This window comes from Silene latifolia, chromosome 1 (genome assembly GCF_048544455.1).
Source record: "Silene latifolia isolate original U9 population chromosome 1, ASM4854445v1, whole genome shotgun sequence".
Lineage (NCBI taxonomy): Eukaryota > Viridiplantae > Streptophyta > Magnoliopsida > Caryophyllales > Caryophyllaceae > Silene > Silene latifolia.
This window is the reverse complement of record NC_133526.1, coordinates 20,666,168-20,690,229: the sequence shown is the minus strand read 5'-3', so window position 1 is coordinate 20,690,229 and position 24,062 is coordinate 20,666,168. Positions and strand designations below refer to the sequence as shown.

Here is a 24,062-nt window from a genome sequence, read left to right as displayed (position 1 = left end):
TTCTTCTTCAACTCGGCTACTCTCGGAACATACATCCTACCTTGGTAACGAAGGTATCCATCACTATCCACCACACAATCCTTAGCTTGCCCAAGTTGGATTTTTGCTTGAATGGACTTGAAAGTAGCATCCTCAGGTAGGCACGTACGGATCTCACGGTAAAAGTCGGGTTCTGCACTCAAGGCACTAAGATAGTCAAAGCCCTTCCCAACAAGGTTTATCCCTAACTTTTGAAATTCCGTGGTAAGTTCATCAGGTAACACACGGATAGTGCTCAAAGAGTGACTAGTCTTCCTACTCAAAGCATCGGCCACTACATTTGCCAAAGGAAACGCCAGGTACTCAATCTGAAACAACAACATCATCCAAATGGTCCCGAAACTTCCTAACAACAAATCTTATGACTACAACACTCCCAAGGATTTCCTCAAAACACTCATGTTACTTCATCCTAATCTATTCCCTGAAACAAGGTACTCCACTATAAGTGTGATTTCACCACTCCAAATTCTCAAACATCCACAAACAACTTCCACAAGATCAAGGTCAAAGTTCCAACAAAGCTATACTCATATCCAACTAGTGTCAACCATGGGTTTCCTAAAATAGTAAAGTCCTCAATCAAAGATCTGAATACCAAACTATAAATTCCCAGAAAGGGTTCCTCAAATATTCCACCATTCAATTCCATCCATTTAAAGTCAAGTACTAAGCACTAGTATCCCAAGACATGTCTCACTACACTCCCCAAGGCTCTCAAATCCCAAACCTAAACAACAAAGACAAGTTCTATAGCCTTAGAAACAAACACAACTCACACTTGACAACCCAAAATCCACCAATCAAGAATACTCACTTTATCAAGGATCTAGGTCTAAGAATCATTAGGTATGTCTCATCACACTACCTAAGTCTTTCTAACATCACAACCTCTCAAAACCAGGGTTATGGGTTAACCATAAACAAACTCCTCAAAGGTCCAATTCTTCCAACCAAGGTTAAGATTCCTCAAAAGAAAAAGTACTATCAACAGGCGTTAAGAGAGGATAAGTAAGGAACAAAGGACAAGTTATGAGGGTACAAGAGTAACTTTCAAGGAAAGAGAAAAGAGAGTTTAGAAGAAGAATAAGCACCAAGATATAAAGAATAAGGCAAGGAACACAAAGAATGAGAAACGTCTTCGAGGAAGTAGAAGCATTCTTCAAAGGTAAACACATCTCCAGTCCTCGGCAATAGGCACCAAATCTTGATCTTCATGTAGGTAAGCTCACGGTCATTATCCAAGGGCACAACCATTATTAAGTGACAATCAACAAACATGTTAGAACCTAACAAAGAGCAAGCACAAAGAGACTACAACATAAGGTCCTAACTCTACCCATCCTACCCATCTCTCAAGTTTATTATTTTAAGGTCAAGTTATTTATATTGGGGTGCACAAACGTGCGTCGGGAGCAAATATGCTCTGATACCAACTGTGACACCTTCATTTATTGCGGAAAAGTAAACACATAATTCTAGATAAAAACTGCATGGATATGTTTGTAATAGGTTCATTTGGGTAAAAACCTGTAATTTTTAAAACCTGAACCTGTTATAAAAATATCCAAATGGGAAGGTGTCAAACATGCAAGGTCCAAAATAAACCTCATAAATAAAACATCGCTAAAGTCGCGAAATAAAGTTATACAACCCAAGTATGAAAAAGGGAGACATATGTCCCTAAAAAGTATATGACATAAAAAGTGTTCAAGGGTCACAATAAAATAAAGCCAATCTAGGTCTCACGGTTACTTTGCTCGCTAGCTCGTCCATGTACCCATATATGCATCACCTACCTGTCAATCGCATTTTATACAAATACGAAAGTCACAGTCAGTGGGGAGTAACTCCGAGTTCTCCCAGCCACGAAATGTCATAATTAATATAACATGTAAACATAAGAATATGAATACGAATAACACATAGCCTTAGCATATAAATGCTAGACAATCGTGCTTATCATGTGAACAACAATATAACAACACATAGTCCTAGCATGTGAATACTAGACCGACTCATACTACACTATCATATGAATCACATAACATCCAGGAATCCAAACTCTATCAACCATAGCCGGCTTGCATCTCACCTTCTATGATTCATAGAATCATCAAACAAGAAAGGACAATATATCTAGAGAGAGGCATAAGTTCTTAGGACGGTCAATAGTCACTCAGAATCCTCGAGTCTATACCACGAGGTAAGGTAAACACCCTAGTCCTAAACCCGCGCAGACCTAGCGACATGCGGAAAATACCGCATCCAAGACCCATGATCACACACATGAGTACACCTAAGGAGTCCACCAAAGGGTTGGCTAGTACTTAAGCTGACCACATACTTCTAAGAGTACGTCAGGAGGTCATGCCCTAACTTGGATATAAGCCCACCAAGCTAAGACACAAAGGCTATTAAGCGGTGAACATATACTCGTCAAAGACTATAATAGCCTATCTATGACGAAGACCGAAATACTCACCTAGGACCTAGTCCCAGCTTGAATACTTTAACCCACTCCACACAAGACAAGTAGGACACCCAATTAATCATAAGAGGGGCAAAGAGTCCAAACTTGCACACACAAAAGATCATACACACCCTAGCATATGAAAGACTACGCAAGAGCATATTCAGCTGACAATCCAACAATATCTCCAATATCGATAATAATCCAAATTCCAGCTAACCAACAGTACCATAATCCATGAGAACAAGCTAAAATGGCAAAGAGGCAATAAGACTCAAGCATAAGGCATCCAAAGCATCCAACAACCAACATGTGAAATGATAATTACAAATATCAAGGCATAAACATAAAACATCCAATAACAACCAAACTAACCTCAAAGACAAACCCTCGACCCTAGTCCCGCGACGGGTCATTGGTCAAATCGAGGCTGACCGGTTTAAATCTAGTTTGACCAAACTCGTTCGGTCAATCTGGCCCAGCTCAGAGTCTTGGCCTATTTTTGGCCCAAATCATAATATTCATTATAATATCTTTCTCATGCATCATTCTAATTTCTATCATGTGAATAATTTCAACATAATTAAAAATAACCAACATATAAAATGATTATCTCAACAATATTCTATCATAATAAAATTGCTCATTTTGGCCTAACTCAACCAATTATCACAATGTCATTCTCATGCTAAATTTCAATTCTTAACATGTGAATGCTATCAAACTAAAGACTTTATTTTAATTTACAAAAATGGCTAATTCAACATAATTTTAGCATAATAAAACTAATCACATGCTAAAAGTACTACCATGCTTAAATACATACTCCAAAGAACTCAAACATTCAACATTAGACCCCAAAACCCGACCCCAAAGTCACGGACCAACCCCGGGTCAAGCACGGGCCTGCCGCGGCCCGTCACGGGTCTGTTTCACTTCTGTGAACAGTACCACGGGTCTGTGAACAGTGCCTGTTTTCACGGCTTTCACACAAGGGTAAACTTTTCTATAAATTTTATCGATAAAACGACGCCATTTACTCATACGGACTCCGAATTGAGTGATTCAAGTGGCTAAACCACCTAATTTTTCGATGCCGTTCAATCTGTCATATTTTTGGAAACATTGGAAAATGTCTCGGTCTGGTACTGACGCGTTCCAGCCAACACGCGGACTTGTCACAACACATAATTCCTCATCCAAATTTGTTCTAAACAATAATATACAAATGGTTAACATAAATTAAACATAAGCATACTCATCTTACTCCATTCATTCATTTATCAACAAGATCGTCTCAAACAACAACAAACAACAACAACAACAACAACAACAAACAATAACAAACAACGAATACAACTACTAATGTGACATTAATTCGTCGAGTAACTCGGAATAGTTACCTTAAGTTAGCAAAGAGACAAGTAATAACTTGAGAAAGCTTCTAAAACCCAAAATTACTCTTCATCTTCAACAACATATGAGTCACCTAACTCATCTTCAAATTCTTCACCTATAAGAACAACAAAAACACAATTATTAAGCTTAAATTCGAAACCCTAAAAAAAGTGTCTTAAACAAAATTTGGGGGAAATGAAAATAAAGCTTACTAGTAGATGAGGATTGAAGAGAGGATTCCGAATATATAATTTTTATGCGATTTGGTGGAGAAATGAAGAAGTTATGGTGGATTTAGGGATTGTAAGGAGGTTATTTTGACAGGAATTTGGTGTTTGAGAGAAGGAAGTGATAGAATGAGAATTGAGGAAATGAAAGATGAAGAGGAGACCCATGGAGGATGGAGGGTGCATGGTTTTGGGTAGGGTGTTTGGGTGAGTTTCAATTGTTTACGTTTTGGTTCGTTTCGACAGAAATTAGAAATATTATTCGAACGCGATTTCCGAGAAAATTAAAGTTCTTAAACACGATTTTACTAAAAGATTATTAAGTACGCATATGCCTAATATCCAAACTCGTTTACCCAACGACCGTAAGAAATGGGAAAATCCCGATTTTACGACTTTTATCCGAAATCTATTTTATCAAAGGAAAAGGTTTAAATATAGTTTAAATCACTTTTAAACATTTCTAAACTATCAAAAATAATTACATTTCTTCAAAATAAAATAAGATTATATTTTATCAAATAGATTTTATTTCAAATAAATTAATATTAAATTAAAATAGATTAAAATATTACTTTTAAAATATAATAAAGGTCTTCGAATTTACGGGGTGTTACAGCAGCTCTCACATTCTCCCCCTTTCTCGGCTCGGGCATAACCTGAAGGATCGTATCATCGATAAGGTACGTGTGTCTCGCTGGAGGTGCATCCTCATCCTCCTCCTCATTAGAATAGGCGGCTACCACTACCGCATCTAACGGCTCAGTCGGTGGGAGATGCTCAGGGGCCAGTATCGTCATCCAGCTCATGCCCCACACCCTCCATGCTAGGCTACCATCCGCCAAGGTTCTCAACCATTTCAGGTCGAGGAAATAATCTCTATCTATGGTAGGCACCGGGGTAGCTAAGGGAACGTACTCGGAGGATGCCTCAAAAGAAGTTAGCTTTTCAGCTAACCGGGTGGCAATAGCGCCACAACTCAGGAACCTAGTACTAGAAGAGGCCCTCAAAGCAAGGTTGGCACAAACCATAGCGGGGGCATTAAAGACCACTCTCTCGGTCCGCTCAGGGTTAAGGTAAGCCGTCAGAAGCAACAACTCGTGGGAGTTCAACTTACTCATATCAGGCCTCTCGTATAGAAGATTCGACACGGCACGTAGAAAGATCCTCAAGGTAACATGTTGCACATCATTAATCAACCTGTTACTAGAGGTGGGAGCTGATTTCCCGGTAATACAGGGCATATGACGGCAAGCCCCGCACTCAGCTGGAATGTCATGGAGGGATCCCTTTGGAGGCTTAGCCAAACCAAGGTGGGAGGCAAATAAGTCCATGGTTAAAACAAAACTGGTGTTCATGAGACGGAACTGCACCGTCTGCTCAGCCGGCTCGTATTTAAACGAGCTCATGAACTCAAGGGTCAGAAAAGCATAAGAATGCTTCCGTAAATGGTATAACCCAGTGAACCCCAAAGTCTCGAATATATGACGGACATCCGTCTCAATCCCCAGGTCCTCTAAAAGAGTGGTATCCACACAGCGAGTCGGTCTCATCTTATGGGATTGTAAGGCTACAAACCTTTCCCGTTGTGTGTAGTCCACAAAGACTACTGAAGGGTACTCTGGTACAGCTGGTACCACCGGTCCACTACCCTCCCCAACTTCAGGCTGGGAAGCCCTACCCCTCTTACTTTGTTTGGTCCCCAAGTTTAGTCTCGGCATCTGTTTCAACATATTACTTAAGTACACCAACGCATATGCACCAAAACATGCTAACTACATAAATTAAGCCATGAAAGAATCATCTAAGTACACACTATCACAAACAATTTCCCCAAATTACAAGCAAAATTTCAATTTCTTATATCTCAGACGGTCTCTACAGCTGTGAAAATTTCATCATAATTAACATGAATTAACTCAACTATTACAATCTTTAGGACTTAAATCTTCAAAACACATCCATGTACAACCCAAATTCCCAATCATATGAAACGAATTTTAGTTTGAGGCACTTTTAAGACGGAGTTTTAAGACAAATTTTGAGGTGAAAATCACAAAAATTAACTTCCCACAAGATATAGATAACATACATTGCCCAAGTTTCCCCTTTTTACATGTAATAAGCAACCAAAACTCACTTCAAATTACCAAACCCTAGAAATTTCGATCACAAGCATATGCAATTTCTATTCGATTTTTGTATTATAAACAACAATAATCATAAAAGGGAAGCATCTAGATCATATTACAACAATTACAAGCAAGTTTTCTTCCATATGAATCGATTTTTCAGATTTTTTATCAACCTAATTGTCTTTTTAATTGATGAAAAGCATTAAAATAGGAAGGAAATCATAGCTTAATCAAATAAGAAGTAAAAGCACAAATAAAAGCTATGAAAAATCACCAATTAGATCACAACAAACACAAGAATTCAAGAGCTTGAGAGAGATATAGGGGTTAGGGTTTGCGAGGTTGTGAGGAAGAATAAGAAGAAAGAGTAAAGAAAAGGGGTTTATGAACCCGTGAGATTGTCGGTACTGTAGCTTACTCGATCGAGTGTCTCGGGTACTCGATCGAGTGCCTTCTACTCGATCGAGTAGGCGCTATTTGATCGAGTATTCATAGGAAATTCCTACATCCTCGACGTCATAGCTTCCTAACTAGATCGAGTGAGGTCTACTCGGTCTAGTAAGCACTCACGCTCGGTCAAGTAAGGTTGGGTACATGGTCGGAATTTACGAGTTTAACTGAAGATTTCTGCAAAACAACATTACGTGTCGATTCCAAACCACGTTCGGAAGTCATCACCGGTTATCGTATTCATTCACATTATACCATTACTACTCAAATATATCGCAACGGTTTCACCAACTAAGATTCATATCACATTATTCCATAACGAACTTCACAACGTTGTTTACCACACTATTAAAGCATTCATGTATACACTTAATGCAATACTTCATATCTAACCTTTGTCAACGACTTTTCTAGCAACTTATAATCGCATTACTCTAAACACTTATTTAACATTGAATTTCAATGTATCATCCAAGTCTACTAGCAATGTAACTATGCTTTAACATGAACAACTAGTCTACTCAAATTAATCACGTCACACGCGGGAGCTTTCAACCATTCATATATTACCTTCATCATTACTATTTTGATAATCCTCATTACAATTCTACAACTCTTTAACTATCATCATTAGCACTATTATAAGGCTTATAAATCCGTGGGTTTTTGGTCAGGGAGTACCTAACATTTACCCTCATTGGCACCAAGGTACCTAACTTTTTACTTTTTGCCCAGAGATACCTAAAATTTTATGTTGACTTGTCGAGAGGTACCAAATGCTAATTGCCGTAAAAAAAAGTCAGATTTCCGTCAAAACTAACGGAAAACGTAATGAAGACCTTACTTTTTCTCTTTAATCCTTTACCTAAAAATAATTTTTCATTAAATTAACCCCTTCTTCATTTACTCCAACCAATCCTAATTAACCACCCTCTTCATCTCCCCCATCTAATTCAATTTTCCTCCACCATAGACTAATTCAACAAGAAAAAAAATACTTTGTAACTAACAAGTACAATACCCATAATATCTAGGGGTTTAAGAAGAGAGAAGTAATGGAGTTTCAAAAGGATGCAAGATAAAGATAAATGACATGGAGAAGATGATTAGAGTTGAAAGTAAGAAGGTGAAGATGGGTAACAAAGAAGATGACGAAGAACAACAATGGAGATTGATAATAATTATATGTATGAGTTGTAAATCGTGCTATAGTTCTTGAAGAGGAAGAAGTAGACTAGGATTACAAGTTTTGTGGCGGTAATTGAGAGATAGATGGTGGTGAAAAAAAGGTGAGTAAGGAGGGTAGTTATGGGGTTGGGTAATGGGAGGGAGATTTGGAGGAGGAAGAAAGGTTGAGGAGTGAGTTAGTGAATTAACAATGATATTATAAGATCTTAATTGTAATTATAAGTTTTAAAACAATTTTTATTTATGTTTTTCTGTTAATTTTAGCGGAATCTTGACTATTTTTAACGGAATTCATCAATTGGTATTTGTTAACAAACAAAATATAAATTTTAGGTACCATTGGGCAAAAAATAAAAAGTTAGGTACCTTGGTGCCAATGAGGCTAAATGTTAGGTACTCCCTGACAAAAAACTCTAAATCTGTATAGAAACTACCATTACTAACAACCTGAAACAAACACAGCCATTACCACATTCCATATCTTATCACACGTTTCTACCCTTTTCACACACACACACACCAATTAATTCCATTAGGAACTCAATCACATATAACTCTAACATGACCCTGACACACATACTAACTTCACCAAAGACTCAACCACAATCACTACTAACATAATCACCATACACATTAAGCACATATTTGCCGACTCCACATTCCCATACTCAGTGACTGGCTTAAGCACAATGGAGCCAGGATTTTGAAATGAGGGCGCATACTCACCCAAAATCTAGCATCAGCTGGGGCTCCCATTATACATACACCAGGTTCATTTTATTAGATTCACTACGTTTATTGGGTTCATTTGTTACAGGTTCCAAAATCGTCGCTCTGATACCACTTTGTAACACCCCCATATACCGAGGAGCCTAAACCAGGCCTTCCTTAGCATATAAGGGAATCACCATCTCGGTTGCGCGAGGTAAGTAATCATCAAAAGTCGATAAAAGAACAATTACAGTTATATTACAAGTGTTACAGCTGAATTACTAAATGAAAGATATGACTCGTGGACTATATACTACTTATGTCATTACTCGTGAGGACTCATCCCAACCAGGACTCTAGCTAGCATCCAAGACAGCACCTGCTAAGACGGACTGCTCACCATAAGAGATCACGACAGACACACAAGACAAATAAGACAAACCACACAAGGTCAGTAACTGAGGTAAGACACAACAATCAACCGTCACATAACACAAACACAACCAAACACATACACAATCATACCCACTCCAATTAATCTCCGTCACCAACTGTCCACTGGGCCAGCCCTGCCAGTGGGGGACCGCAGCCGTTCCCATCTAAGCCCCGCTCATCATACCGAGCGATAAACCTGTCCCATTAATGTGCACATCCCCTCCCGTGGCGGGTTCCATGGAGGGCAAAAGTAGGGCGTGAAGCCACTCCCGCAAGTGCCTCCACTCAGTCGAGGACGCACCTCGAGAACCAGACACAAACAATCACAGACAGCTACATCACACCAACAACCAACGAAACAGTATACACCAACCGATTACCATAACACTCAACCACAAGATCACAACAAGGTATAACAACGACCGACACACTAGACAACCAACAGAAACTGAGTAGGCGAACCTATCTTAAAGCGACCGCAGCGATTCCACGTCCACACACGCAACACCCATCAATCAAGCAACACCTATACACACAATACAATCCTCTATCACTACCATTCTAACCCTAACTGAAAACACAATGACAAAATGATGATGACGACATACCTACACGTAGAAATCTGGCAAAAAGACCGCTACCCGACTCAAGCTAGTCACTCCTATGGCACAAGCATCCTCAAAGGCTCCCATGGAAGGTATTTGGTGAAGGGGAAGGAAGAAGGCGACATCTAGGTCTGAAGAAAGGAGGCGGAAATGATTTGCGGTTTTAATAAAACACGATTATAAACCCTCGCTGGAAAGACGCTACTCGATTGAGTAACTAACGTACTCGATCGAGTGGCCCCTACTCGATCGAGTAATCAGACTACTCGATCGAGTAACCTCTACTCTATCGAGTACCACTCAAATCTAAAGGCAACCATGGCACAAGGTAACTCTGGCACGCATCACGGGCTATTACCTGCTCCCAAGGTTGGTCAACGGGTCCCTAAAAGGACGGGTATTACACCTATCGTTAGAGGTGGCAATCGGGTCATTCGGGTCGGGTTTGGGTCGGGTCACGTCGGGTCGGGTCATATCGGGTTCGGGTCATATCGGGTCAGCATACCCTTTCGGGTCGAGTCGGGTCGGGTTCGGGTCGTTATCGGGTCGGGTCATTTCGGGTCAAATGATGTATCGGGTCGGGTTTGGCTCGGGTCATTATCGGGTCCGGTAACTTAATCGCATTACTATAATTTTTTACCATTAAATTTATTTTTTAACCTATTATTTGGTTTAATTAATTCATTACTAAGTCAAACATATCAATCTAAACACAAAATCACTTTCATTTTGATCAAAATTAAGCTTAATAATTATCGGGTCATCAATTTAATCGGGTCAGTATCGGGTCGGGTCAATATCGGGTCGGGTCTGGGTCGGGTTCGGGTCACTGATAATCGGGTCGTGTCGGGTTACGGGTCGTCATCGAGTCGGGTCGGGTCGGTTTCGGGTCACAATATTTTCGGGTTCGGGTCGGGTCGGGTTTGCTCGGGTTCGGGTCGGGTCAGACTTGCCAGCTCTACCTATCGTATCCATATAAAAACACAGTATCAAAGTTTTTTCCTAAACCATAGCAAAAACAAAAACAAAAAATTAAACTTCAAAAATAAACAAACAACATTACGGTTATAAAACGACTAAAAAATATAAAAAAAATAAACAAACACAGAAGAATAAAAAATAAAACTCGTGATTCCCACGGATCCCAAAACTAGTTATTAATTAATAATCCAAATGTGTCATATTAGTCAAACTATGTGAAGTTACAATTTTTAAAGGAAGATATATAGGAGAAGATATAGAAATATTTGATTTCAAAATGCCCAAGAAAAAAAGTTAGGCTTCGTTTGGCTGTCCACTCTAGGTACCTGATTTGCTTCAACTAGTCTTTTTGTCAAAAAAAATCAGGTACCTTATTTTGTTTAAAATGTTTGGCAACTACTTTTTTTTTACCAAAAAAAGTACCTGAAATGAAATGTTACCTCATGTAGCATGTGAGAAATCATGTACGTGATTCTTTTTTGTCTACCGATATTACCCTTGTTTTTTAAATGTTGTCAACTAAAATCTCATTCAATACTTTCTCCCAAATAACACAAACAACCGTCAAATAAAATTCTTCAATACACTTCACCGGAAAAAATCGATTTTTTTTGTGTGTGTATGATTTTAATAGGGAACTAATTTTGTATTCATAGAATACATTTGTCCATGATATATTGTCTGAATTTTTTTTCTTTTACCTATTCGTGATATATTAATTAGTGTTCTCATTCTCTTTGAAACATGTTGGAGACTTGCAAATACATTGAAAAAATAACATTATGACTTTATTACTAACGCCAACAATGATAATAACACAAAAATAATAGCAAAAACATAAACGATAACAATAATAACCATGGCTTTTTACGTCATTTGATCAAATATCAGCTACCTTTTCAGCTAGTTTCCAAACACTTTTAATAAAAATCAGCTACCTTATCAGCTCTTAATTTTCAGTTACCTTATCAGGTTTCAGCTACCTTTTCAGGTTTCAGGTACCTTTTCAGCTAGTTTTGTCAAACATGGCCTTAACGTAATCAAAGTAAAGATAGGGTAAACCTTTAACATATCAGATAGTGTAAACCTTTATTAATATATTTGATTACTTGTGTAGATCTCGCACGTGTGCGGTATATATAGAAATTTTATTTTTAGTTATTATTTATATTTTGAATTGAGTCATCGGTAATTTGTCATACACCTCATTTTTCGATATGAGAAAAAATTTGAACTATGAACTAATCAAGAAGATTAAAGTTATAAAATGTATATCTACTCGAAAAAAATCTATTTTTTATTTACCTTAAAACTAATTATTACAATATATAATTTTTCTCAATTTATTTTAATGATCATTTTTTTTTGATGAATCTAATAATATCTGTGTTAGGTCATTCTCTAATATATAATAATAGCAACAATAAAAACTTAGAAATTTATAGTTTATAAAATTATAACAAATTTATCTTAGTTTAAATAAAAGATTATAATTTAGATTTTAATGAAAATATTATTATTTGATTAAAAGATTATATTTTGATGAAATGATAATAATGTAATGAATAAGTCTTTTCGTTTCCTTATTTAACTTGATGCTTTTGGAAGGAGAATCTTGGAGAATTTTATCCTTTTAGTATATAGGGGATGAGATAATTTAATTATAACAATGATTGATGATTCATCCAGTTTACATTATATTTTTTATTTTATTTTTTAAGCTTGCAGATTTGTCCCATAGTGTGCTTAGTAGAATGCAAAATTAAAGGCCCAAATAAAAGATAATATAGTTAGGCGAAAAAAAACATAAAATATAGGGGATTAAATCAAAGTAAAGATAAGGTAACCTTTAACATATCAGATAGTGTGCGATTACATATACAATCAATGTCAAATTGTCAATCATCTTTTTTATCTGGGAGGCAGACTCTAATTCAACAAGTCAAAAGCTCAAGACAAATTATATTTAGGCCCTGTTTTTTTGGATTGAAATGAATCTGATTTGAATTGAATCGAATCAATTTATAAGATCTCGAATCGAATCGAACTAAATCGAACTTATAGGATCTCGAATCGAACTTATAGAATCGAATCGATCCGAACTTATAGGATCGAATCGAATCGAACTTATAGGATCTCGAATCGAACTTATAGGATCGAATCGAATCGAACTTATAGGATCTCGAATCGAATCGAACTTATAAGATCTGAACTTTTCTGAACTGAACTTATAGGAGTCGAACTTAACTTTATTTTATTTTATTTTATTTTATTTAACTTGACTATTATTATTATTATTATTATTATTATTATTATTATTATTATTATTATTATTATTATTATTATTATTATTATTATTATTATTATTACTTGGCAAGAGAGAACATTGATAAAAAAAATTATAGTTTAAAACACAAGGTAAAATAATAAAATTTTTCCCCTTTATATGCATTAGTTTGTTCATACATTATACTACGATTACATTACGATAACAAATAAATCACATATTATATCTTTTTTTCTAACCATTTATTTCCATATTATCATAATCTTCATCACTTTCATCTTCACTATCACTCTCAACAACGGATCCATTGCCTCGCCAAATGTTTTTGACTATGTTGTTTTGTACATACCTAATACATGGCCTTATTCCGCTTTTTATCAAACATGCCCAAATCTATTGTGACGCTGAAATTATTAATGAGAGGAGTGATTTTTTTTTAAATAATAATGTATGTATCGAATAATTAATGTCAAATATTTTTGTATCGGTCTTTAAAAATAATACTCTGTATATAGCTTTTCTGAACTAAATTTATAAGATCTGAATTTTTCTAAACTGAATTTATAGGATCTGAACTGAACTTATAGGATCTGAACTGAACTTATAGGATCTGAACTGAACTGAACTTATAAGATCTGAACTGAACTTATAGGTACTGAACTGAACTGAACTGAACTTATAAGATCTGAAGTGAACGGAAATTAAGTGACTTTAAGTCTAAAAGAACAGGGCCTTAGAAAATCAATTTTACCAACTCAGATGAACATAACTTTATTTCCAACAAATTTTGTTTAATAGTAAAACAAATTTAAATACTCCACTTGATTATATAAGACAAACAATTTACTATTACATAGACAATCATGCTTATCATATGCTACTGATTTGAAACTATTTTATCCTTGAAACAAATGTTATTGTCTTAAATAAAAATTTGTGTTTTATTCAATTGATAAAGCTTTTTCTTGGTGTTACATGAGCCACAAGGGTAGTATGATATCGAGGTAGGAAGATTCGAACCTGTACCTATTATATATCTTCTTTAACCATTAGACTAAGACATATTCGATTAACTAAAAAAGCTTAAAAACCACGTAGATGCAGATGGGACAATGTCTTTATCACCCCATTTACTAAATTACATTTCAAATTAAAGACCACTTACAATTTTAGTGTAGGGGGCCTCCCATTCCTATATGAATGGCCGATATTCAGCTCTTTGTTAACCACTTGTTAACAATTCAAGTGTCCCTCCTATCCTAATACTTGCCTCTGTCGGACATGTACATCAATTTCCTCTGCACTAGGTCACACCTTAGTTCTACAATTAGGGTCACTTGCTTCAATTTTGTTGGTGCTTATTTAGCTATTTTACTTTACATTTCTAAATTCTGCTACATGGATCGACATGGTCCATGTTAATTTGTAAACATTTCATATTTGTCATGTGTAGGACGGAACTTGAAAGACGTATGAATAGCTAAAATGTCTACTACGTTACTCATTTCTATAGTGTATGCAAATTAATAGCATTACGTACGATTATATGATGCTTATTTTTGGAAGAGAAAGGGAGACAACGAATAGATATATTTTAAATCGCACTTATTGTTATTAAAAAGACTTAGATAGTGGTTTATTCACCTATCTATAATAGGTGGGTAGTATTACAACTTAAGTTGAAACCATGATCATGACTTTCTTAGATAGTGGTAGTGGCGCATTTAGAGGTCGGGGCCAGCTAGCATGGGCGTTCAAACCCCATGAACTACGAAAGTCTTAATTCAATTTTTTTTGAATTTTTTCAAGTTTGCCTTAAGGCATTACTTGTTCGCCCCCTTACTGTAAATCTTGATTTTGGCAGTGGTTAGCGTTTTACTTAGTGTCGTACGTTATCATAATTTTGTTACATTGCCATATTTACCAACAAAGGTCATGAGTTTAATGCTTCTAGTAAACACTTTAATTCTATTCAACGTTTCTTTTTACCATTTTGTTATGTATATTTTGCATAATCAAGTAAGAAATTATGTCAAAACCATATTTTTCACTGTCAAAAAACTTAAATCCGCCACTTTCATAATTTCGTAGTTTTATGTGCCCCGTCCGAATCCTTATTAATCTACTTAGACTAGCTACCAAGCCTACCATAGATATACTTCATAGTACAAACTTGTTATTATAAAGACAAATCTAGAAGACAACTAATGAAAAAGGAGGTGCAAATTTGTTTGGTAGAGCAGCCAAGAGACGATTACAACCTTTATAGAAAGAATTTTTTAAGTGAAAGACAAAGATAGATCTTGGAAGCATTTCATCTTAAGCTAAGGAAAAGGTAACAAAATGTCACTTAAGCTTCAAGCACAATGGACCCACTCCAACATTACCATTCATTACTACTTAGTCCTACTCCTATTACATTATATACTTACATGATTCAATGCATACAATTGCCAAGGCCTAGCATTATTCTCATAAAGTTATAATACCTCTTCATTCTCAACTCTATATACCAACTTCATTATATACTCAAATTTCCATGGCAATGACTACTTACTCAAACTCAACCTATAAGGCTAACGAAGACGGTGGGTCCCACCGCCCTCGAGATGCTTCATTCTCGTCGTATCTTGATTCCAATGAGAGGGATTTTGTTCGAAACTTGGCTGCATCGGTTCATATCCAATCTCCTGCTCGGGAGTCTTCTGTTACTCCACGAGCATGCCTAGGGAGAACTCGATTCACACGACCTGAGTTGGGTGTTTTTGGAGCTGATAGATACTTTAATGAAAAGCTGGATGATCAAAAGTGTCCAATTCCTAGGAAAAATCGCGGTGTTAAGAGCAAGAACAATAGGTATAGTAGAGAAAAAACAATTGATCTACTAGAAAAGAAGTCTACGTTAAGTACTATCACCAGTTGTACTACAACTAGTAGCGTCAAGTCATTAACTCCAAGTTATAAATCGGAAGGGAGTTGGAATAGTCAATTTGGAACCAAAATTCTTAATGGCTTACAATGTAAGGGTACATGTATTGATAAGGAGTCTCTTGATACCATTGACACCCAAGATATTAAGGTTCAATCTCCAAGGTCACACAAAGGAGATAATAATAAGGTTCAATCTCCAAGGTTACACAAGGGAGATGACATGTATAGAGAAAGTAAGGTCTCTCATCAAGAACATTTTGCATTTCCTATTGTTCAATCTCCTTGCAATAATATAGAAGATCAACCAAGGAAATCATTGGAGATATTCGGGTTTCGACACATAGGGAAACAAGACATAGCACAAAGCCTTGAAAGAAAATTGTCAATTCTTACATGGGATGCAATCCCAAATTCACAAAATGGTCAATTCACATTTCCATTCCCTAGTACTAAGAAAAAAACAAATGAACATAATGATGCTAGAAGTGAAGCAAGCTCAGATCTTTTTGAGATAGAACATCTTTCGGGAATTCCGGCTAGCCAAAGTTCTTATGCCACTAGTGAGGCTAGTATCGAGTGGAGCGTGGTTACGGCTAGTGCAGCTGAGTTCTCTGTTGTTTCGGAGTATCGAGTTGACGAGAAAATGGATAAGAAGATGGCCAACATGGAGAAGATCAAGGTACAAAAGAGCTCATCCACAATAGGTGGTGGGTTATTGGGGTGTAGGAATCACAAAAGTGTAGATGTTGTGAGGAGCATCAATACTAGTGCTAATAATAAGAAAATTTAATGAGATAGAAGAACAATTATGTTTCGTCGTAAATTATTACTCCTTCCATCCCATTTAGAAGGTATTGAGGTAATATTATCACCAGAACCATTTAGGAGGTAATATTATCACCAGAACAAACAGATATTAGACAATCATGTGTGAAACCTCACCCGTGTATATTTTAAAACTAAATATTATTAATAGCTTAAAACATTATTGTAAACGGATGTTTGGGTTAATTAGTGTCATATGCCTAATATAAATTTGGAGTGATCTATCATTTTTATGTTTATTTTTGTTCGACATGTTGTAGTTGATTATTTAATACTCTCCACTATTCAACATGTTTTACAGTTTTTATTCTTTGTGAAGAATATATAAATAAAACTTAAAGAATCTGTTAAATGACGAGGGAGCATAAGCCAATAATATCACCATATAGATCGAAGAGTACTTCAAGCTCCAAACCAAATTATTGCATGTTTTAAGACTATTGTAAGTTTTTGGGTATGATATCAATGGTGATTTTAATGTATAATTAGATGTATAATAATGTTGGATTAGGGCCATGAAATCATGTATTTGACCTACCCAAATAATATTTAGAATGATACTCTATATGAATATGACTATAAACATTTAATAATATCTCAATGAATATAATTATGATGATTGATGAAATGAAACTTTATTGTTTGCTTTCTTGTCAGTTGTCAGACAAAGTTACAGCATTTCAAGGGATACCAAATGTGAATCCGGATTCATATCTTTTCTTTACGACGGGCCTATAAGTTGCACATTTGCCTAACCGCATTGGTCTTTAATTGGGAGGAATTTATGTTAATTTGGTCCTTTCATATTCAATCATTACAAAAACTTCTTGTTGCTAAAATTGCTACTTGTTATTAAATACGAAAAATGGAAGAAATCGAATAAAAATTGGAAGTATATAATGACTTTGTTATTACTAAATACAGAAAGTGAAAGAAGAAAATACGAAAAATGGAAGACGAATTAAAAATGTGCAGTATATAATGCCTTTGTTATTATTATTGTTAGATCGCACACGGGTCCAAGGAGGTTCCATCCCAAAATTAATTGGCAATGGGAGGAGTAACCCCTTGGATTATAAACTAGATCACTCTTCTCTATTTCTTCGATGTGGGAGGTCTACACCTCCCACATGTAAGGTCTCCTTTTCGGTTGATCGACAGGAACGTCGTAGTTTTTCGAACCTGTTTCGTCAGGCGGGAACGTCGTCGCTTTTCGGACCCGCTAAATAGTGGCCCAGTTTTTCGTCAGACGGGAACGCCGTCGCTTTTCAGACCCGTCTTCGCCTCACAACACAGGACTAAACCTTGGGCTCTGATACCATGTTAGATCGCACACGGGCCTAGGCCGCACCCGTCGAGAAGGAGAGAGTGCCCATTTTACAAGTCCAAGGGGGTTCAATCCCAAAACCAATTGGCAATTGGAGGAGTAGCCCCTTGGATTATAAACTGGATCACTCTTCTCTATTTCTCCGATGTGGGAAGCCTACATGTGATTCTTCACAATTATACGCCAGACTGAACATAAATAATCTCTAAATTATGTAATGCATATATATAAATACAAAATACATGAAATTTTAAACGGTGGTATATGAATACAATGTTTAAAACTGTTATAGCTTTGTGCCTTTGTTAATTCTAGTATTTGTCTCACATTATAGTAAAAATGTATATTCCTATATTTTATTTGCTTTTTTTTTTTTTTTGAAAGGAAGTATATTTTATTTGCTTTTTTAAAAGCTAGTGGTATGATTTTTTTCAAATTGTAATGTGATTCCAATAAATCAAACATTATAAATTTAATGTTTTTTTTTAAAAGAAAAATTATCAACTTGTTATACCGGAGTGTTAAAATCAGACATATATATATACTATACAGTAAATATAATTGGTGTAAAGGAATTACAAGAACGATGATTTTAATGTTGACCGAATTTAAACCAAGGTTATTATAGAAGAGGATCCCACATTGGAGAATTAGAAAAGAAAATTTCACTCTATAAGGCAAGGGGCTACTCCCTCTATTGCCAAATTGGTTTTAGAGTGAAACTCGGCCTCTTAGGTTTGTATTGTGGACTCTTTCTTCTCTGTTTGGGTGTAGCACAGGCCCGTTGTTGAGTATTAGAAATATTAGAAAAATATATTATGGTTAAGATAATATATTTGTTATCAACTTATCATGTATATACGCCTAATTAATATATGCACTCTAATAATAATACACATGAAAGGGCCAAGACACGTAGATATTATACGACATTCTCTAGTGGGGATACTACTTAGTGAAAGGTTAGATTTTGTAGATGATCTTTTAATCAAGTACGTGGGGGACTACTTCCTTAACATAATTGCTACAAAGAATGTTCTTACACTGACCCATTATTTTATGCCAATCATGTTTTGTTAGCAATTGAACGTTGGAATTGAACGTTGCAAAAGAGCTGTTGCAATCAACATCCATATCCGCGATAAACAAGGCAACGATATTATGCATATTCCGTAAATAACAATTGTAGCTGTTAGCAATATTTATTTCCGTAAATATTTGATCCTATTCTTTTGTATATATAGGATTATAATCAGTGTATACACACACAATTTTCCTTTGCCAATTAATCAATAAAGATTTGATGGGATATTCGCACCGCCGACTGCTCAACACACCGAAGAAGGTCAAAGATATCCACAAAGAAGTCAACGACTTAGATCGCTTAGCCGATGCAAACCCATCGGCCGCTAGCTGTGGTCTCGGCATGGCAACCCGCCGGCCGGGGCACATATCCGCGTACTCACATCCAAGACCCTACGCCCGCCGTAGGTCCATCGGCCGAGGGTAGAACGGTCTTTCCACCTGATAAGCCACTTGGCCACTTGGCCACTACGCGACAAAAGTGAAAGCTCTATAAATACTCCTCAACCTTCATTGAGGAAAGGATCTTAACTTAACCTAAATACACTATTCATCCTCAGAATATCTCCCTTATCTCTACAATACGCCTAGCCAAGTATCACAAATTTTTAATCCTTTAAGTTTACCGACTTGGGCGTCGGAGTGAGTACGCTTGGCACAAAGCCAAGCCCTCGCCATTCGTTCATTGTTGCGAGAGGCCGAGAGGAACGATAAGGACAAGAAGAATCCAACCAAAGACATTACTCTACAAGCCACGGGTGGTAACGATACTTGCTCGGAATTACACCAGGAACAATTGGCGCCGTACGTGGGGAAAGACACTAGAAGCTAGTCACATTCATTCCCAAAAAAAAAAAAAAAAACCCACCCAAAAAGCTAAGAAAATGTCGAAACAACAAGATGCAATCGTAATCGACTAAACCGCATTTTACCAAGATGATACTTTCAACAATTTCGAGTCATACATGCCCTCCACCGGCGGTGTAGTCCAACCGGAGTTCGGGATGCCATCGATACCGACACGCACGCCCGACCAACAGGTCACCATCATGGGACATGTGGTTGACATAGCAAAACCGAAAATGCTCCTAGACCTAATTAGTAGTACGCCCGCTCACACTGTCACATCGACAAGAGCGGCGGAAAGCGTCCGGGAGACCGGGGCCCAAAATGTGACTCCGAGAAATTTGGACGGAGCGCTAGGAGAAGCTGACCCAGCCAAGTCGCCAGGGGAACCCAAAGTGGGCGCGGTAGACCTAAGTCCTTCCCGCACTCGTGGGAGGACAGCGTCCCCGCCGCACGAACGAGGCTCACCCCGAAGAAGCCAGAGGAGTCCGACTCAGCAAAGTTGGAGAAGAAGTCCAAGTCGAAGAAGGAGCCCCTCCCGCTACGGGGGAAGGAGCCAGGTTAGGGACCCACGGAGCCGATCGCCGCGTGCCGTTCGACACGTGGTTAGGCAACCCCTCAACGCCTACGTCCTCGAAGTCCCGGTGCCGAATAAACTCAAGCTGCCACCTCTGTCATACAAGGGAGATGGTGATCCAGTCGACCACGCTGAGGCCTTCGAGTCTTACATGTCGGTATGGGAGCAGCCCGATGAGGTCTGGTGCCGAATTTTCCCAACAACTTTGCATGGGATGGCTCAGAGCTGGTACAAAGGGCTTCCTGATGGCTCGGTGTACTATTACGCCGACCTGAAGGGCGCTTTCCTAGCCCAATACTCCTGCAACAAGAGAAGGGCCGTAGAGACATCTGACCTCCTAACTATCAGACAGGAGGGGGGGGAGTCTCTCCGGAGCTATGTGAAGAGGTTCGATGGAAAGGTCCAGCAGATTCGAGAAATTAACCCCGAGCTGGCGGCCTTCGCGATGATCGATGAAGGGCCTCCCAAGGGGAGCCTTAAAAACGAGCTCATCAAGAGCGGAGGCCGGGCTCGGACGCCGCCAGAAAGTTGGCCGACCAAGCCATCAAGGTGGAAGACTACCACAAGACCTGGGAAGATCCCCGCGAAGCCGAGCAATCAGAAAAGAAGAGTCACAGGCAGGACAGTCAGGACGAAGGACGCCGCGACAACAACGGCTCGCGGTCCGACAGTCGACGCCGTGAGAATAACAGATCACGAACGGACAGATCCGACCGGAAACAAGACTCGGCAGGTGCCGGGTGGAATTCAGGAACGTACCACCAGAGGCGGTATAGTGAAAAAACCCCTCTCGTCGTATCAGCCGCCGAAGTCTTCGCCCTGAGCAAAAACGAGGGCCAGAAGTGGGAGAGACCCCCCAAGCCCAAAAGTGACGGTGATACGAGCCAGTACTGTGAGTACCACGGCCACACCGACCATTTAACCAACGACTGCCGCCACCTGAAGAATGCTATAGAGGAGCTGATCCGGAAGGGAAGCCTCGGCAAGTACGTTGCAAAAGGCCAAAAGACTGACGCCAGCAATTCAGACAGGAAATCCGTCTTCGAGCGGATAGGCGTGATTCATGTTGTCATCGGGGGCAACGAGAACGGAGGGTCCGCTCATGGGCACAAGCGGCACCTAAACGAGCTATATCAGGCCATCAACTTTGTGCCCAACTCGAGGATCCCCTCTGCAAGCATCCCCGATATAACTATCGGAAGAAAGGACTACGAAGGGGTCATCGCCCCTCACAGCGACCCGCTTGTAGTCAATTTGGACATATCCAACCACCTGGTCAAGAGGTGCCTGATTGACACAGGTGCATACACGAACATCATGTTTAGAGAGTGCTTTCTCGGCCTCGGCTACCGAAGGTCAAGGACTTAAGCCCCCGCACCAACCCCTATCTGCCTTCTCGGGGCCGGGCTGGTACCGCTGGGATCAATTAAACTCCCGGTGACGTTCGGCGAGAAGAACGCGGCTAAAAACATCCTAGCTGAGTTCGTCGTCATTGACGGCTCATCCGCCTACAACGTTCTCATAGGCCGAGTCACCCTGAGCGAGGCTGACGCAGTGATGTCCATCCGGGCCCTAACACTGATGTATGTCTCGGACCGGGGGGAAGCGCATAAGCTCGTCTCCAAAGACGAGAAGGATGAGGTGGTCAACGTCCAGATAGCTGCCCGAGGCTGCAACATGCAATCCCTCAAAGAGGCGAAGAAGTCCGAAAAAGGAAAAAGCCCGTCCTTACAGCAGGGAGGCGACCCCATGGATGCGACTAGTGGCTGATTGGGGGGGGATGTGCCTGGGATGAGCCGTTAGGGCATTGGTAATCTTGTAAAATTTATGTAGCTACGGAGGTGTCCAAGATAGCTGTGGACACCCCAACGCATGTTTTTACCTAGTGAAAAACCACCCGCGCCTTCCATCAAAACAGAATTTTCCCATCAGTTATTTATCAAGAAGCAGACGCCGGCTCACACTGTCATACCGACAAGAGCGGCATTCTCTGTCAAGAAATTAGCGCCGTCGCAGTCACCCCAAGTAGTAGACGCCACGGCAGTCACCCCAAGAGGTTTGATGCCGTCGCAGTCACTCCAAGTGGTAGACGCCACGTAACACGCTATCAAGAAGCAGACGCCGGCTCACACTGTCATACCGACAAGAGCGGCATTCTCTGTCAAGAAATTAGCGCCGTCGCAGTCACCCCAAGTAGTAGACGCCACGGCAGTCACCCCAAGAGGTTTGATGCCGTCGCAGTCACTCCAAGTGGTAGACGCCACGTAACACGCTATCAAGAAGCGTACGCCGCTCACACTGTCATACCGACAAGAGCGGCATTCTCTGTCAAGAAATTAGCGCTGTCGCAGTCACCCCAAGTAGTAGACGCCACGGCAGTCACCCCAAGAGGTTTGATGCCGTCGCAGTCACACCAAGTGGTAGACGCCACGTAACACGCTATCAAGAAGCGTACGCCGGCTCACACCGTCATACCGACAAGAGCGGCATTCTCTCGTCAAGAAATTAGCGCCGTCGCAGTCACCCCAAGTAGTAGACGCCACGGCAGTCACCCCAAGAGGTTTGATGCCGTCGCAGTCACACCAAGTGGTAGACGCCACGTAACACGCTATCAAGAAGCGTACGCCGGCTCACACCGTCATACCGACAAGAGCGGCATTCTCTGTCAAGAAATTAGCGTCGTCAGCGATCACCCCAGTAGTAGACGCCACTAGATCACCCCAAGAGGTTTGATGCCGTCGCATCACCCAAGTGGTAGACGCCACGTAACACGCTATCAAGAAGCGACGCCGGCTCACACTGTCATACCGAAGAGCAAGAGCGGCGGTCTCTATCAAGAAAAGACGCCGCTCACACCGTCATCCCGACAAGAGCGGCGGTCTCTATCAAGAAACAGAGACGCCGCTCACACTGTCATACCGACAAGAGCGGCGGTCTCTGTCAAGAAACCAGTGCCGGCCCACACTGCCCATCCGACAAGAGCGGCAATCACCCTCATAAGGCGGATACCATGACAGTAACGGCCATCACACACTACACTCGCAAAAACAGACGAAGTGTCTTGGAAGCGTTGAAAACACGGTTGAGATACGCACTCTAAAACGACCACGGCCAAGCCGAGGCGGAAACAAAAGGGGCGCTCAATTAGGAATACAGGAAGACAATTCTGACAAAGATGAGATAAAGACCTCGGCCAAGCCGAAGGCGAAAGAAACGAACCATTATTAGAAGATAAGTTACAAAATTACAAGTGAAAAGAATACGGACGACGGCCGTCCCCATAGGGATAAGCCGAAACACAACCTACCGAGATTGTACAAAAAGAAGACAAAAACTATCACTATGTTCATGTATCAAGAGGCAGCAGGAAGGAAGGGCTGAGTAGTTGGCCCCCGGACAGCTGAAGCAGATCTGCTGTAAACTTGTTCTCATCAGCAAAGACGTGATAGCACGTGAGGGAGTGAAACAGATCTGCTGTAAACTTGTTCTCATCAAGCCGCATCTTCTTCAGCAGGCAACCCAGCAGCTCTTCTAGCAGCCTCAG

The 24,062-nt window shown here is 39.5% G+C and overlaps 2 protein-coding genes and 1 long non-coding RNA gene across 3 annotated transcripts; 2 read left to right on the top strand and 1 right to left on the bottom strand.

The window, feature by feature from the left end:
- Positions 1 to 1,628: 1,628 nt before the first annotated feature.
- On the bottom strand, positions 1,629 to 4,222 carry LOC141655255 (uncharacterized). The gene is made up of 3 exons (XR_012548169.1): positions 4,123 to 4,222; positions 3,916 to 4,025; positions 1,629 to 1,838 (listed from the first exon to the last, which is right to left on the bottom strand). It is a non-coding gene; the product is annotated as an uncharacterized LOC141655255 (long non-coding RNA).
- Positions 4,223 to 15,164: 10,942 nt separating this feature from the next.
- LOC141655198 (protein PHYTOCHROME KINASE SUBSTRATE 1-like) lies at positions 15,165 to 16,655 on the top strand. The gene has a single exon (XM_074462303.1). The coding sequence runs from the start codon at positions 15,469 to 15,471 to the stop codon at positions 16,648 to 16,650; it is 1,182 nt and encodes a 393-aa protein (XP_074318404.1). The 5' UTR covers positions 15,165 to 15,468; the 3' UTR covers positions 16,651 to 16,655.
- Positions 16,656 to 19,310: 2,655 nt separating this feature from the next.
- LOC141655143 (uncharacterized) lies at positions 19,311 to 23,633 on the top strand. The gene is made up of 2 exons (XM_074462255.1): positions 19,311 to 23,138; positions 23,415 to 23,633. The coding sequence occupies exon 1, from the start codon at positions 20,061 to 20,063 to the stop codon at positions 21,339 to 21,341; it is 1,281 nt and encodes a 426-aa protein (XP_074318356.1). The 5' UTR covers positions 19,311 to 20,060; the 3' UTR covers positions 21,342 to 23,138; positions 23,415 to 23,633.
- The last annotated feature ends 429 nt before the right edge of the window (positions 23,634 to 24,062 follow it).

Excerpts from the sequence above, each read along its gene's own strand:
- LOC141655198 (XM_074462303.1), top strand. The coding sequence starts at position 15,469 with ATGGCAATGACTACTTACTCAAACTCAACCTATAAGGCTAACGAAGAC.
- LOC141655143 (XM_074462255.1), top strand. The coding sequence starts at position 20,061 with ATGCCCTCCACCGGCGGTGTAGTCCAACCGGAGTTCGGGATGCCATCG.